Source organism: Eptatretus burgeri, chromosome 12, assembly GCF_056783735.1.
Source record: "Eptatretus burgeri isolate ZD-2024b chromosome 12, Ebu_testis_v1, whole genome shotgun sequence".
Lineage (NCBI taxonomy): Eukaryota > Metazoa > Chordata > Myxini > Myxiniformes > Myxinidae > Eptatretus > Eptatretus burgeri.
This window is the reverse complement of record NC_140972.1, coordinates 9,413,530-9,429,899: the sequence shown is the minus strand read 5'-3', so window position 1 is coordinate 9,429,899 and position 16,370 is coordinate 9,413,530. Positions and strand designations below refer to the sequence as shown.

The 16,370-nt window shown below is 48.6% G+C and overlaps 1 protein-coding gene across 5 annotated transcripts in view; it reads right to left on the bottom strand.

Annotated features, from left to right (window-relative positions):
* Nucleotides 1-506: 506 nt before the first annotated feature.
* Nucleotides 507-16,370, bottom strand: part of PARG (poly(ADP-ribose) glycohydrolase) — a 183,125-nt gene continuing 167,261 nt past the window's right edge. For all 5 annotated transcript variants that reach the window (XM_085849416.1, XM_085849420.1, XM_085849417.1 and 2 more), the window contains 3 exons: nucleotides 7,222-7,327; nucleotides 1,421-1,549; nucleotides 507-1,238 (listed from right to left, as the gene is read on the bottom strand). In XM_085849416.1, coding sequence (XP_085705542.1) covers nucleotides 1,117-1,238; nucleotides 1,421-1,549; nucleotides 7,222-7,327 — 357 coding nt within the window. In that variant the 3' untranslated portion in view covers nucleotides 507-1,116. The remainder of the gene's footprint in view (nucleotides 1,239-1,420; nucleotides 1,550-7,221; nucleotides 7,328-16,370) is intronic.

The window sequence follows — 16,370 nt, the reverse complement described above, 5'->3', positions numbered from 1 at the left end:
TCTGTATTTGTCATGTTTGCCTTTGTAACTGTTTGCCAAGTTTGCTGATATTAACCGATTTAATACTATTATGAATGATGCCAATATGAAGAGGTGGAAAATTTCAGCCATAACTTTGCTTTACAGAGATACAGTACACACAGCCATTTGTGACGTTTCTTTGTAACTGCTTGCGATGTGCAGGTTTTCCTTTTGCGTCCAGTGTTGCTCGTTGGTGCATGGTTTTCCTCAGTCTTTATCTGTCAGGTAAATTAATGACTGCCTTGATGGACACCTTCAGCACCGGAATCGCATCCTTGAAGAACAGCTGAGCTGCGCTCGATCTTGCTGTCTTACCGTGATGATATCCCTCAGCGTTTACCTGTGCTGTGAATATCAGGACATTCACGACTGCCCATTCTCTTCACATACGAACACCTCATGACAAGAAGCATCGCATAATTTATCGCAAATCATAAACACTTAAATTAATAGGAATTTTTGCAACAAGAATTCTTCACTCATGATTGTAGGCTTGGGTGCATCCATTTGCTTCTTTATTAATCACTCATAATCACAAGCCTATCCATGAATATTAATTGAAGAATGCATAATTATTAAAACAGAATACAAGAAGAAAACAGTGGATTTAATTATCCTGGATGCTTACAAACCATAATTAATATTCTTTTGATGACAAATTGCTTATTCCAAATTGGCAATAAATGAGTAGTGGGCTGCTAGGTTAGGGGGCTGCCAAGTTAAGGGGCTGCCCAGTTAAGTGTGGCTGCCCAGTTAAGGGATTGCCTGGATAGGGGCTGCCCAGCTGCAATTTGTTTACATTCATGAAAATTATTGCAATGCAAGATCACATATTTTGGGGGTCAAACAAAGCAGCTTTATTTGATCAAAATCATTTTACAAGACATAAAACATGATAAAGTATTATATTACAGAGAGGTAAAAAGTAGTATGCAACACAGTATTGTGTAACTAGAGGTTGCATACAAATATGATGGAATAACGCGTGGAGTTTTGCATCCTTTAGTACAATGATGTGACATTGTACTGCACCTAATGGCATGATGGGGTGAATGAAAAACAATCACAGATGAGCAGACCAAACGATCTAATAGCTTAATCTCCAGCGCAGACTCCAATCTGTTTCAGCAACCACTCGGGAAGCTGTGCGAGGGTCATCGTGCAATCCGGCTTCACGACCTGGTCTTGAAAACGCAGCAAAAGTTGGAACAAATCGCCTGAAATGGACAGGGAAAACTCGTCGGCAAAGTTGACACCATCGAAGCGCAACAAAAGAACAAGTGAAATAAAAAACAAAAAAGGAAGTGAAAGGAAACAGCTCAGATGGAATGACAAAGCGACTACAATGGAGCTTGTCCGTGACCACGGGGCCTAAACGCGGTTGTTCTAAACGACGTACCGATCGAAAGTTGTCTCTCTCTCAAAGCATAGTGGATGTGGAAGATTTTCTTCATCATCCTTCGATCTCCAAAGGTGAAATAAGCCACGGGACGTCGAGTAGCACCAGCTGCCATGAGCTGCAGGAGAGCTGAACAATGATAGGAACGAAAAGAGAGAAAAAGGGGTCATTTGATGCAAAAACATCGAATGTTGAGCGATGAGATTACAAGTTGATTTTCGAAAAGGAATATAGATTTTTTTTTAATCATGGAAATACACCCAATTCCTTGACAAATACTCAAATGAGTAAGAAGGCTGAATGGTGTTCGCTCATTAATGAAGTTTTATGCAGTTGAGTGAGCTGGGAGGTAAACTGATAATTAAAATAGGAAAGAGTACACAAAAATAATAATTCCTGGAACATTTCTCCACTTATCCTCCGGTCTCGGCACTGTATTAAAGTTGATCTGCATGTGGGGACACGCATAGATGCACAAGACAGAATGAGAGACACAGACAGCCAACACTGTACAATTATTAAAACATGCGTGTCTGTCTAATCCTCAAAACACCTTCCTGTGAAACACCGGGATAGATTATAGTGGAAAATGAACTGATATTGGGAGCAGGAAAAGTTTGGAAGATGAGAAAAGCTGAGAAGTCGACATTAATGATGATCGTCTTACACGTTAAGTGGTGGAGCAGAAGCTGGAAGTCCAAAGACAAGAAAAACAGGAGTTAAATAATTGAGGGTAGACTGTCAGTACGAATTTAGATAAGTAAGCAAGCAAGAAGTAAGTTGCACAATGACATGTTTAACAAATGAAGCTGGAGTGGAATAGGATATTGAAAGAACTGATGGTGCAAAAACAACAACCTCACCAATTAATAGATTAATAGAAAGAGAGAAGTTGCAGCAGCTGTTTTAATCCTTTCAAAGGATGTTGCCAGAAATTAAAACTGTGATTCACCCAACTACTCCACCAAACATCCTCCTCCCCCCCCCCACCACTCCTCTCAACCACAAAAAAAACAAAGAAGAAAAATTGTTCATTCGTTTGTACGCAGCACAAGGCTGCGGGGTCGCACCATTGGTCGAGGGTGCGGCTGTGCCGCTGATGCCATGCTCTCTACTGGTTCGGGCAGGAATTTGTAATTTGTTCATGGTGTTGGAAATAGCTCGCCAAATCTTCAGGAAGGATAACGTGGCATCTTTAACGTCCACCAACTAATGCTGGCAGACAGGACACCCGTTTAATGTCCATCCGAGGGACTGCACACATATTGATGAATCACCTTACCTGTGAAACACTAGGCTGACAGTTTATAGCTGGGTCGGGATTCAGACCCAGGCTAAACAGCTTTGAGGCTTGTGTGCATCCCTCCCAACCATCCGGTCAACCCCCTCCCTCCCCCCCCCAAAAAACAAAAACAAATTACCCCCGTGTGGGGGTGACGGTCATCTCTATAATACCACAAGTTCTCAATGTTCAGTTATGACCGAAGACTACTGCGCAGTTCTACTGCACAGCTCGACTGCGCAGTTCTACTGCGCAGCTCGAACTGCACAGTTTGGTTAAAGATGACTCGGCATTTTGGCGCGCGCACGCACGAAATTATATTTTGAAAATAAATGCCGACGTTTACATTTCGGGTTTTGAAACTTTTGCACCTTCTGCGGAAAATGTATAAATATACAAGGTCAGCTGCTATGCAATGACACCATTCACTAACTTTTACCATGCCCAGTAGAGAATATATAGCCTCCTGAAGGTAGGGCAGTTTTTGCAAACTTTGAAGTCACGTGACGCGAAAACGAAAGCGAAATTCGAAAATCCGTCCCGACCAAATTTAGATATTGTCCCATACATTGATATGCCACAATCAAATTGAAGATTGCTTGAGAAATGTAGGAGACAGATTTTGAAAATCGTCATTTTCGCATTTTTGCCAACTTTGAAGTCACGTGACACGAAAACGAAAGCGAATATCGAAAATCCGGCCCGACCAAATTTAGATATTGTCCCATAGATTCATATGCTACAATCAAATTCAAGATCGCTTGAGAAATGGTGGAGGAGATAGAATTTGAAAATCGTCATTTTCGCAACTTCAAAGGCCTCGTGACCTTGACCTTGAAAGTCATACCATCGTGTATGTCTCATCGACCTCTATCAGGATCACTAATGACCAGATCTCCCGCTCCAACTTCATTGTGAATGGACCGAGGAATCGAAGGACATCGACACCCATATTATTAGGTCATGCTCGAAGAGAGGACCTAATGAAGAGTACATCTACACAGATCAATGCCAGAGGTCAAGTGTATATTTCACCAGACTCAGAGTCAGTGACATTGTGGTTAGAAGGCATTCACTCTGAGTCTGGGAGGACGGTGGTTCGATTCAAACCTCAGTTGAGTCATACCAAAGACTTATTTTAAAATGGTACGTGCTGCTCCCTTGCTCGACGCTCGGCATTTTGAGGGTAAAGCATGGACAGGTGAAACCATTTTTAATGCTCATGCAAGGAAATATTCACAATGAAAATACAATACACCAAAGCAATTTTGTGGTTATGCAATTTTATGGTTTTAAAAGCTTTCATCGTTGGCACAAAGAGTAATCCCAATCAAAACGATGATACCTCTAAGCCTTTTCACTCTTTTGAGAGTTTGCGGCATAAATCGGCTGATCTTAAAATACTTTCTGAGATTGTGTTCATGTCCATCAACCATTGATAATGTTCAACTGCCATAATGTACATTTGGTCTGTTTGTAGTAGTACCCCGTATGCCGATGACATCACGAACTTCCTGACATATGTGGGTGAAAGCACACAAGTGTGTCTCACCAAGGCTGCGATGTTGTTTGCAAATCACAACTTTGGGATACTTTTCTTATTTTTCCCAAATAGTCCCGTAAATAGTCATGGAAAGTACACTTGCAGGGCATTTTGTAAACTATTTCTTGAATTAATCGCAATCAAGGAGTTTGAAGATTCCACATTATGATGCAAAAATATAATTAATGTCGTACTCTACGACCGATTTCACCATCGACAAACCATCTGCTTCATACTTAAGAACATACATTAGAAGTCGATCCTGCTCAAAATCTGAAAACACCGCCTGGAATTATCATTTACTTTAAACTCCCCTACTCTTATCACCACACAGCAATCCTCTCCATCCACTCGGACAATTGATTAATCTCAATCGTTTTTCAAATAGTCATCACAATGTGAGCAAGAGGACTTCACCCCAATTAAAATGTGAATTTGTGATATTAAAATTTATTATAAATCTCCACTCCCCCAACCCTAATACCCCAAACCTTAGAACCAGACCCCTCCTTCTGGAACGATAGCATTGCGTTGAGCTTTTTGGAACAGTCTGAGTGCCATCTCTGCAAGCTGGAGCGATTAGAGTCGGTGCACACAGGTTTCATTACTCATGATGTTCCTGTACAAACAGTCAGGTCACTCGGTGCCATTAAACCATACTTGAGTTCAGAACACGCTGTCACATGCACATGCTCCGGAAGCTTGTTCAGTTCTTTTTCAAATTCAATGTTCTGACACTTCAAATAAACCTTGGCCTTTTCAATGAATTTTATATTTTGTAAAGGTGGAATTTATTCGAGTTGTCTGAAAACTTGAAAGCTGTATAAACTAAGGACATAAAACAAGAACAAATTTGATGGATGTGACAAGTGTAAAACCCAAATTATCACCTTCAGTTTTTGTTCATAAAATATCTCAATACTGTCTAATCCCAACAGTGGTGATAACAAGCAGGAATATACATTGAGACCTCGTTGGTGATTTGTCTGTTGGTTGATAAAAGCTATATCACTGCAGATCCATTAGCTATAGTTTCCTTATGTCATCTTATTCATTTATGTCTGTCTCAAGCCCAGCGTATCCATTATCAAGTTCAAGCCATGCCTGCTTACTTCCTGTTAAATCTCCACTCAATAGAGCTGTATCAGAACAATCAAACAAATGGGAAATACCCCAGGGCGCTCACCTGGAAACGGCTGGATAAGATAACCAGGGAACCCACAAATGGATGACCCACAAACTATGTAACGGGGAAGAAAGTCAATACCTATGGATGTTTTTTTTTAATGCCATGAACAAACTTTAGTACATCATGGGTGATGAAGACGGTGGTCATTTTATCGGAATTGTGTGTGTAGTTTCTGAGAAGAAAACAAATATCTCTTTTGGGGGGCAACCACCCCTTCCCACCACAACCGTAAACCCCCTTAAACCCTGGCTGTTTTTAATGGTGTGAACAATCTTTGGCACATTACAGGTGATGAAGGTTGTGGTCAAGTTTCATCAGAATTATGTGTGCTGTTTTTGAGAAGAAAGCAAACACCTATTTTGGGGGGCAAGCCCTGTAGAATCCCTTCGGGCCCAAGTTTTTTTTTAATGCTATGAACAAACTTTGATATTCATGTTGTGGTAAAGTTTCATCAAAATCGGATGTGTAGTTTCAGAGAAGAAGTTGCAAGTATTTGTAGACAGACAACGCACCATCGCATAAGCTCCACGGAACTCAGTTCCAGGTGAGTTAAAAATACAGCCTGAGAAACATGCTGGATCAGCCAAAGTTGGTGTTGGATTGGTGATGTCCCCATATCCTCGCATGAACAACTTCCCGCATCCGCTCCCCAACCACCTCCACCCCTGAAACACCACCCCCCCCCCCCCAAACCAAAAAACAAATAGCCATCACTCACAATCCTCACATGCGAGCAGGTTTCCTATTTTTCAATAATGTACCGGAGGAGTGAAAAACTACTGAAATCCACATTCTCACTGTCTCTCTGAAAACGACTGTCTGGCCAACCCTTCCATCAACTTACTTAACAATGCTCTTGAAGAAGTTCAGTCATTCAAACTCCTGGGTCTCATAATCAGCCATGATCTTTCTTGGGCAAACTACATTTCAAAGTTGGGCAAATCACATTTCAAATATGGCCTCCAAAACTCGTTGCCAACTGGACATCCTCTGTCATACAAAGCCCTTCCTTTGCACACCTAAACTCCTATCCACCCATAATGTTTTCAACCACAGTTTGATGGAGCACTGCTCTCCCCTCTGGGCTGGCTCCCCTGCCTCACACTTTGCTCAGCTTGATGCTGTGGAAACCAAGGCCTTCAAGATTATTGGAATCTCCCGAGATGAAACAGAGATCGTGGCCCTATCTCTTTCACATCGCAGACAGGTAAGGTGGTCTCTCTATCTTAGACTGCCTCATTTATGATCTTGCAACCTCTGCCATTTCTAGGTTTTTGCAGTGTGCAAACAATCCAACTTCCCCCTTCTGGTGAAACTCCCAAAATCCAGACTCACCTCCACTCATTCTTTCCTCTTTTATTTCCCTACCTGAAGAACCAACTTCCTCAGTCTCCTTAATGTCAATCTTCCTTCCAGGGCTTCAATACAGCTGTTCACCGCTATCTCACCCCCATACACAACCATAATTATTTTTATTTATTATTATTATTATTATTATTATTATTATTTTTATTTTTTTTTTACACCCAGCCCACCTCCTTCCAGGTTTCCAGCTTTTCCTTCCAATTCTGTGATTGTGAGTTTGTGGCTATATCCATCTTGTATCCTTGTGTCCTCCCTTTGTCTTCATTATTCCCCACATCCCTTATCGCTCCAAATCTCCCTCTATTTTGTCCCTCAACCCTGCTGTTGGTGTGTCCAATATTTGAGCCAAATATAAAATGTATTGATCTTTTGTAGTATGGATAAACAAGAATCAGCAATGCTAAGAATCCACACTTCATCACCTTTAAGAAAGGGATCGCCTCCAAATGCTCCACAACCCCAGTTTCCAGTGGCAATGCCTGGAGCTCTTCCCATCTCCCACAGCTCAACTGTGAAGCCGCAGAGAGCCTGGAAGCAAAAACATAAGGTTACCTGATCGAACATAATAGGAAAGAAGTGTGTGTTTGTGCATGCGCACGGATGTGTACGTCAAATCGTGTTCGAACATCGTCTTGAAATGTGGAGCTGTTTTTGCCTACAATTTAAATTTACTGAAAGGAAGTGAATGATTCTTTGGTGAGAATGGTTTCACCCGGGTGAAACAGCCTGTGTATAATAACCCAAATAAGCTCGTTTGGATTAGAATATTAACTGGAATTGATTAGTATTTCATGAAGAAGAGAAGGTTTTATTTAAACACTGAAAGTAGCTTCATCAAGAAAATACCACAAAGAAAAGCTGCAGAAAACACAATAAATGTGGAGATGGATTGAGAAATTCACATTATGAAGTAAACACCTGAACAACCAGGCTCGCACGATCAGAAAAATGGGGAAACCACCAAAATATTTTTGGGAAACCAGCATGTTTCAGGTACAATGAAACAATAAGCAATGTACAGTCAAGGGCACTGTGGTAATCGAATGCATCATTACATAATGAACAGGCTAACCCTTAAAAAGATGACTTTGTGAATACTGCACACCATGGTAAGCTCTAAGCCACAACCCCCACAACCCCCACAACCCCTTCTTCCCCCTACAACTCCCACGCTCCCCTTCCGTCTGATGGGTATTTATTACCTGACTCACATTGTCCATGAAATTCTCCCAAAATCCAGGATCACTGCTCACCTCCACTCAGTTGTTTCTCTCTTTTCCCACCTGTGAAACCAACTTCCACATTCTCTTCAATCTCATTCTTCCCTCCAGGTCTTCAAGCCAGCTGTTCACCACTATTTCAGATCGTTACTTCACCCATCCAAAACCATGATCTTTTCTACCCCTGTAAACACACCCCTCCCCACCCCGAAGACCACCTACTTCCAAATTTCCAGTTTTTCTTTCCTGAGAGTTTGTTGCTTCTGTATCCATCTTATCCACCCCATGCATCCTCCCCACACCCATTATCTGTCCAAGTCTCCCTCTATTTTATTCTAGCAAAACCAAAAACTGGAAACTGCACCAGAAGTTGGTTAACAGTGAAAGAACAGTGATGGTAGTTGGGTTACTTAGTACTATTTATGCACCATAGACCATCCCCACCCCTGACCCAGAAAATTGGGCATCAGAGTAGGGATCTCTCTCTTCCCACATAGACCCTAAGGGCCTGCAAGGACCATCCAACTTCCCACCCCCTAGTGGTGTGTCTCGGACTTTGGGGGACAGACACCCATGCTTTGCTCCTCCAGGTAATGGAGCAAAGCCCATGGATGAAGTTTATGGGCTGTCTCAGCCACCAAATCCTGACTTGCCATCCCCCATCCTAACCGATGATCTTTTTTTACCCCCATTAACCAACCCAACCCTCTTACTTATTGTTCGATATCTCTCTCGATATCTATCTCGAGATCTGTCTCTCTGTGTCTCTGTCTCTGTCTCTGTCTCTCTCTATGTTCGTGCCCATTCATCTCCTTGCCAGATGTATCCAAATGGTGTCTCATGCTGTGGTTGCTGTAGCGTGAGTCCCCGACAGGAAAAAGGTTGCCTTGGTTTAAGGAAGAAGGAAACCACCTGAACTTGTAATCCTCCCCCCACCCCACCATTAGGTGGTTGAAGTTGCACCTTAAATAAGAACAGAGTTCAATTTGTTCGACCACTTTATTAGCGTGGAACGACAATAATCAAACAAGTATTGAACAGGTTGAAACACCCACAACATCCCTGGCTCCGGGTCAGGCTGCGCATGCGCACTGGCACAGGGGACCGTCGATATGTGGAATTACCGTAAAGTACAATGTTCTCTATCTCCCTCCGAGTCTTTATTATGTTAATAGATAAAGGCTGAGAAAATATTAAGTTTAATGAATGAACAAAAGTTTATATCGCCCATCGTGTGACTATTCCATGGAGTAGTCCTTGTGCCAGGCAGGCACGCTGGTCGCTCTGGTGGATCGGCGTTGACCTATCGCTGGTGCTGGTGGTGTCACATCGGGCCCCAGTGGGGATGGGGCTCTCGGGGTTTCAGGGGCCGATGGTGGCGTCTGAAGGAACGCGCGCCTCGGTGTGCCTCGTCCTGGTGCTGCTGGCGTGTCTAAAACGGGTGTCGTCTTGCGCCGGGGTGTGCATACTGACGTCAGTGCCGGCGTGGGCCCCGTTGGCGTCGCAGATGTCACGGGTTCGCTGTCGAGGTCAGGCAGTTGCGGTGTTACAACGGGTGCAGGTACAGTGATGCGGGTTGCTAGATCATCATAGATAGACCGGGGTGGCAGCTGGTCATTGCGAACTGGGCTAAACTTGCGCAGGAATTTCCTGTTCCGAAGTGTGACTCTGCCCGAGCCATCGATCTTGATCACGTATTGGTCGTGTTGGCGTACCTCCACGATACTGCCTGTCTTGTCCCATTTTTTGGGTGGAATCCTGTCTGGTTCTGTACGCGGACTTGGTCCCCTACAGCAAGTGGCGGAAGGCGTTTGGTGTGTTCTGCCCAGGTGTCGGCTGTGCGGATATGACGTTTGCGGAGGGCCTCCTCCCTCGCTTTCAGGGTCTCATGCCAAGTGTCGTGCGGTCTGTACTTCCCGGGGATAATTGGGATGAAATCGCGTATCGGGCGGCCGAAGACACACATTGCCGGGGAGATCTTCGTGTCAGGGTCAGGCGTGTTACGATATTGTAGTATCGCTCTCTGCACAGCGTCAGTGTCAAGTTCTCCCTGCGGGCTGGTGTTGTCCGTGATAAGTCGTTTCATTGTCTTAACTCCAATCTCCGCGCGACAGTTGCTGTGAGGGAAGGCCACCGATGACAAGCGGTGGTGTACGCCCATCTGTGCAGGAATGACCTGGTCTCGGTGGAGGTGAACTCCGGTCCCCCATCCGACGCGAGCTCTTCTGGTGTCCCGTACGTCACGAAGGCGCGACGTAAGTGGTTTATGAGTCCGGCGGCGCCACCCGTCGACTTTGAGATGATCGGCCAGTTCGAGTATCTGTCCACTGTCACAAGGTAGTGTGCACCCCTGTGTACAAAGAAGTCCGAGCACACTGCCTGAAAGGGGTAAACGACCGGAATAGGTGGAGTTGGTGGCGCTCCAGGCTGTGATGGTGCCATCCGGTGGCAGTGTTCGCAGTTTTTCCGAGTGGCGCTGATGTCGGCCGACATGCCTGGCCAGAATACAGAGGATTCTGCGCGGGCGGTCATCATTGATACGCCCTGGTGGGCAGCGTGTAGGGCGCTCAGCACATCGCCGCGGAGTGAGGGTGGTATGACTACTCGGTCCTTGTATAGGATCACTCCATCTGTCGATGTAATGTTCTCGCGGTACTGGTGATAGTCGCGAATTGTCTCTGGCATCTCGATTTTTGAGTCGGGGATGCCGTTCATTGTCATTCCCTCCAATATGTGCATATCGCCATCGCTGCTGGTGGCTTCCCTGACGCGATCCCATGTTACTGATCGCAATGATTCGAGGCCCGCGGCACACCATGCCAGGTTGTCCTCGACGTCGTCGTCATACTCCGGCTCAGTTTGGCGTAGGAGGGACAGGACGTCGGTGTGCGTGCTTGGTTGGAGGTGGGTCGCTATGGTGGCATTGTCATCTGGAAGGTTCATGAGTGGAGGTCGCGTGGTGCCAACTGGCCTGCGCGACATGGCATCTGCCGCCTTGTTCTTCATGCCCGGGATATGTATGATGCGGAAGCGATAACGCAGGGTCTTCTCCTTGAGGTTCCTGAGGCGGGGGTTGGGTATGTCGTCAAGTGCTCTGTCAGAAAGGAGTTTCAGCAGTGGTTTGTGGTCTACCGCAACGATCAGGTTCTCGCAGCCCAGTACGAAGTAGCGCGCTTTGTCCAAGGCGTCCGCGACTGCGAGAGCCTCGCCCTCTATGGGCGCGTATCTGGATTCTGCCGCGTGTGTAAATCTGCTGCCGACCAGGGTTATTTTCCATCCATCAGTGCAGCAGAATGGTCTAACTGGCACGCATCGGCAGTGCTTTTGAAGCAACCAGAATCCGATTCCCTCCTTCGACCAGTCCGTGGCGATGCATGTTGGCTTAGTTTTGTCAAATATGCGGACACCGTGTTCGATTTCTTGTACGATCACGTCTTTCGACTCGCGGAATATGTCCTCTAACTCCATGGACCACTGGAAGCGTTCTCCACTTTTCAGGAGCTTTCGGAATGGCTGCATTCGTTCGGCCATACTAAAGGCGTATGCCACCTGGTTGACAAGCCCGAACCACGATCTGACGTCGGTGATGTTACGCGGTTGTGGGAAATCGTGGATTGCTTCCAGGTAGCGGCTGCACGGTCGCACGTCGGTCATGGTGATGGTGAAGTCCGCGAAGTCCACCGTGGGTGCGCTGAAGACAAACTTCTCCAGGTTGAGGATGATTCCATTCCGGCCGCATATATCCAGCCATTGGACCGCCTGGAAGTAGCTCCCCTCAATCGTGTCTGACCATAGGAGCGTGTCATCTACGCACTTGGTCTTGTTACCAATGTCCGCGACGATCTCATCGTATCGTCGTGAGTAACCGTCCCCCGATGCCATATACCCTTGTGGGGCAGATAGGTACCGGTAGCGCCCCCATGGAGTGATGAAGGTCGTCTTGTGGCGGTCGTCCTCGTGTAGGCGGACGCTATGGTAACCGTTCCATGCGTCGAATACTGTCTTGCGCTTCCTGTTAGGTACGCGTCTCGCCTGGTGGAACGGGGATTGGGTGTGGTGGGTCTCGCGGAACGCATGCTTGTTCAAGGCCTGAAAGTCGACGGTGCGTCGCGGCTTGCCATTCTTTTTCGCGCAAATTACCATGCGGTGACACCATGTCACCGGCGTGCCGACGGGTACTTCCTCCAACACGCCGAGCCGAACGTCCTGGTCGAGGCCTGCTTTTACCTCATCTTGCCAATGTATGGCCACGGAGATGGGAGTGTGATGGGCAACCGGTGTCGCGTTCTCACTGAGCATAAGACGTAGTGGCGGGCCGGTCATTCTCGGTAGTGGCTGGTGTGGGCACGTGTTGAATGTGCTCTGAGCATACATCCTGAGTAAATGTGACTGTAGTGCCTCTCTGTTGGCCTCGGTCGCTGGCATGGGGAGTGCGGTCGGCTTGGTCGGCGGCTCCGCGCGTCGCGGGCAGTCGCACAATTCCGAGGTTGTCAGATTCACCTCTCCGAGTGTCGGGAATCTGTCCGAGATCATTCCCAGGTCCATGCAGGCCGCGCGGGAGAGGAAGATGCGGTCTGAAGAGTCCGTCACATACGCGATTTGGCGCGTCTCCAATCTCCGAGCGTCATCACTGTTACCGGCGAATCTGACTACCACGGCTCAGAGGATACGAATTCCTCTGTTGTTTGCGGCCTTCATGGTCATGGATACAGGTATGAGGTCCTCGGTACTCAGGCCCATTTGTTGGACGACTTTAATGCCGATCAGGCAGCTCTGGCACCCCGTGTCTGCCATAGCGGGTAGGGTTACCGCGCGGGTGTGTTTCAGGAGGTTAAAACCCAGTGCTTTGTAATCCTCGCGCTTGTTGGTGAGAGTGAGGTTGACGTATGGCTGCGGGTCGGATATGCGTTTCATCCACTTATCGCACATATCATCGTACAGGTGGTGAGCGAGGGGAAGCGTGCGCATTTCGTCCTCTGTGCTGGCCATGGTGACCGTGCATAGCTCGACGAAGGCTGCCGTCTGCTCGTCGTACATCCCGTCGGTCTCCTTAGATGGGGGTCTTGCCGATCGGCCGCCCAGGCACGCCTTGTCGAGGTGATTCTGGCGGTCACACTTCCGGCACTTTTTACCGTATCCGGGGCACTCGGCGCGTCTGGCGCGCCATTGAGGCGTTTTGCCGTGGCCCACCTCGCCGCAGTAGATGCATACTCCTTCGGGCTTGGCCTTCCGTTTTTCCGGCCTGGCTCCTACTCTGGCGCGGACGTCCTGTCGCTTTCCCCGCCGATACGAATTACTGATCGCGTCCGTGCTCTGAGTGTCAAGCAGGCGCGATGCCGAGCGTTTTCCAGACTCTTTGGCCTCGATATACTCTATCATGTCCTTTAATGGCATGTCCTGGTTCTTCTCACCGAGTAGGTCAAGTTGTATTGCTTGGTCCGCGATGCCACGGGCAACCACGTTGCGCAATATCTCTTCGGTGAAGTCGTTGACCTGATCGCACCCCGCCTTGGTGCACTTCATTTCATACTTGCACGTGTCCGCCTGCCCCTTGATGCGGGCGTGGAACGACCGGACGGGCTCCTCGTGTCCCTGCCGCATGTTAGACAGGGCCACTCGAGCTACCATCGTGTTCTCCGTCCGGACGGCGAGCGCCTTCATGGCGGCGAGAACGTCTTCTTCATCGCTGCCCACGAGGCTCCGACCCGCCGCGCGAGTGAGGTCCTTTCTCAGCTCCTCCTCACAGCACTCCAGTAGCTGCGCGACTATGTCAGGTCCGACAAGCTTAGTACCTGTTTTGTATTCGCCCCAGCGGGTTATGAAGTACGACCAGGCCTCGCCCGTTCCGGCCAGTGCTATGGAGGGACGCTTGAGTTTCTCCATCTTGGCATTCGAGCTCGCCGCCCTGGGGGCGGCGACGTGCACAGTGGCGTGTATACTCAACATGGCGGCCACCACTGCCGCCTCTGCGTGTGTAGCCATATAGTCACAACCCTCGATCGGGCACTCTGCTTTCACCGGCGCCATAGGAACAGTTATTCTGGAGTAAACGTTCTATTTTCGGTGATGCACACGTGTGTACAGTGTCCTGGGGGCGAAGATTGGGTACAGTACCCGAGAAACCCAAACTCACTGTCGACGTTCTCGTGGTCCGTTTTCACCCAGTCGCGTCCTCCTCAGCACCGACGATCTTTACTCGACTGCATCAAGCTGTTTGATTATAAATAAGAACAGAGTTCAATTTGTTCGACCACTTTATTAGCGTGGAACGACAATAATCAAACAAGTATTGAACAGGTTGAAACACCCACAACATCCCTGGCTCCGGGTCAGGCTGCGCATGCGCACTGGCACAGGGGACCGTCGATATGTGGAATTACCGTAAAGTACAATGTTCTCTACACCTCACCACCGAGGAGGTGGACCCTCATTTCCGGAAGAGGCCAACACCCGAGGAACCTGCTCTTGGCTGACCAACTCCCGAAGAGTGTCAATAGATTCTTCAGTGGAGTCTCCCATGTCAACAGTGGTGTAAATGAGGGATCTATGGCTAAGTCCTCGAGGAACTAAATTCACTGAAAATAGTTTTATTAATACACATAGGAATTGAATGACACAAACAGAAAAATAATTGAATATTAATGCAAAGTGCCCTTAAAGATGAATGATCGAGATCACATATCTGGCATAATGTCAGTGTATTGGAAATTCTGTAAAAAGAAGTTATAAAAGAGGAGGATTGAAATATGTCTTTCCTTAAAACATTATCATTTTCATTAGTCATATTAAAACAAACTTCCTCATGGAGGCACAAACTGACTCCGGATGGACCTCTCACGAAGACATTCCCCTTGTCACCAATGAGGTTCGTTTTCATAAAACGTATGCACTTCCATAAATTATTTAGTAAGTTATTGTGCATTCACAAATGCCTTATTCTGTGTAAAATAAATAACACACAGTCGACAAAAAAAAAATCGACTGTAATTCAGATAATTAATAAATGTGGTGTGATGAATAATGGATGAATAAGTGGGAAATCCAATATCCCTGCATCCCAGAATACGTCAGATGGAAGAACATTTAACCCCGAACTGAGAGCGGGTGAGCATGCTCTGTCAAATCATCAAAGGTGCCGTCCTGCTGTCCCTCGGCAACGAACGCGCCGTCCCTGAGAACGAACGCGCCGTCCCGTGGGAACGAACGCGCCGTCCCTCGCAAACAAACGCGCCGTCCCTCGGCAACGAACGCGCCGTCCCTCGGCAACGAACGCGCCGTCCCTCGGCAACGAACGCGCCGTCCCTCGGCAACGAACGCGCCGTCCCTCGGCAACGAACGCGCCGTCCCTCGGAAACGAACGCGCCGTCCCTCGGAAACGAACGCGCCGTCCCTCGGAAACGAACGCGCCGTCCCTCGGAAACGAACGCGCCGTCCCTCGGCAACGAACGCGCCGTCCCTCGGCAACGAACGCGCCATCCCTGAGAACGAACGCGCCGTCCCTGAGAACGAACGCGCCGTCCCTGAGAACGAACGCGCCGTCCCTGAGAACGAACGCGCCGTCCCTGAGAACGAACGCGCCGTCCCTGAGAACGAACGCGCCGTCCCTGAGAACGAACGCGCCGTCCCTGAGAACGAACGCGCCGTCCCTGAGAACGAACGCGCCGTCCCTCGGAAACGAACGCGCCGTCCCTCGGCAACGAACGCGCCGTCCCTGAGAACGAACGCGCCGTCCCTAGAAAATGAACGCGCCGTCCCTCGGCAACGAACGCGCCGTCCCTCGGCAACGAACGCGCCGTCCCTCGGCAACGAACGCGCTGTCCCGTGGGAACGAACGCGCCGTCCCTCGGCAACGAACGCGCCGTCCCTCGACAATGAACGCGCCGTCCCGTGGGAACGAACGCGCCGTCCCTCGCAAACGAACACGCCGTCCCGCGGAAACGAACGCGCCGTCCCTCGGCAACGAACGCGCCGTTCCCCGGCAACGAACGCGCCGTCCCTCGGCAACGAACGCGCCGTCCCTCGGCAACGAACGCGCCGTCCCTCGGAAACGAACGCGCCGTCCCTCGGAAACGAACGCGCCGTCCCTCGGAAACGAACGCGCCGTCCCTCGGAAAAGAACGCGCCGTCCCTCGGAAACGAACGCGCCGTCCCTCGGGAACGAACGCGCCGTCCCTCGGGAACGAACGGCGCCGTCCCTCGGGAACGAACGGCGCCGTCCCTCGGGAACGAACGCGCCGTCCCTGAGAACGAACGCGCCGTCCCTGAGAACGAACGCGCCGTCCCTGAGAACGAACGCGCCGTCCCTCGGCAACGAACGCGCCGTCCCTCGGCAACGAACGCGCCGTCCCTCG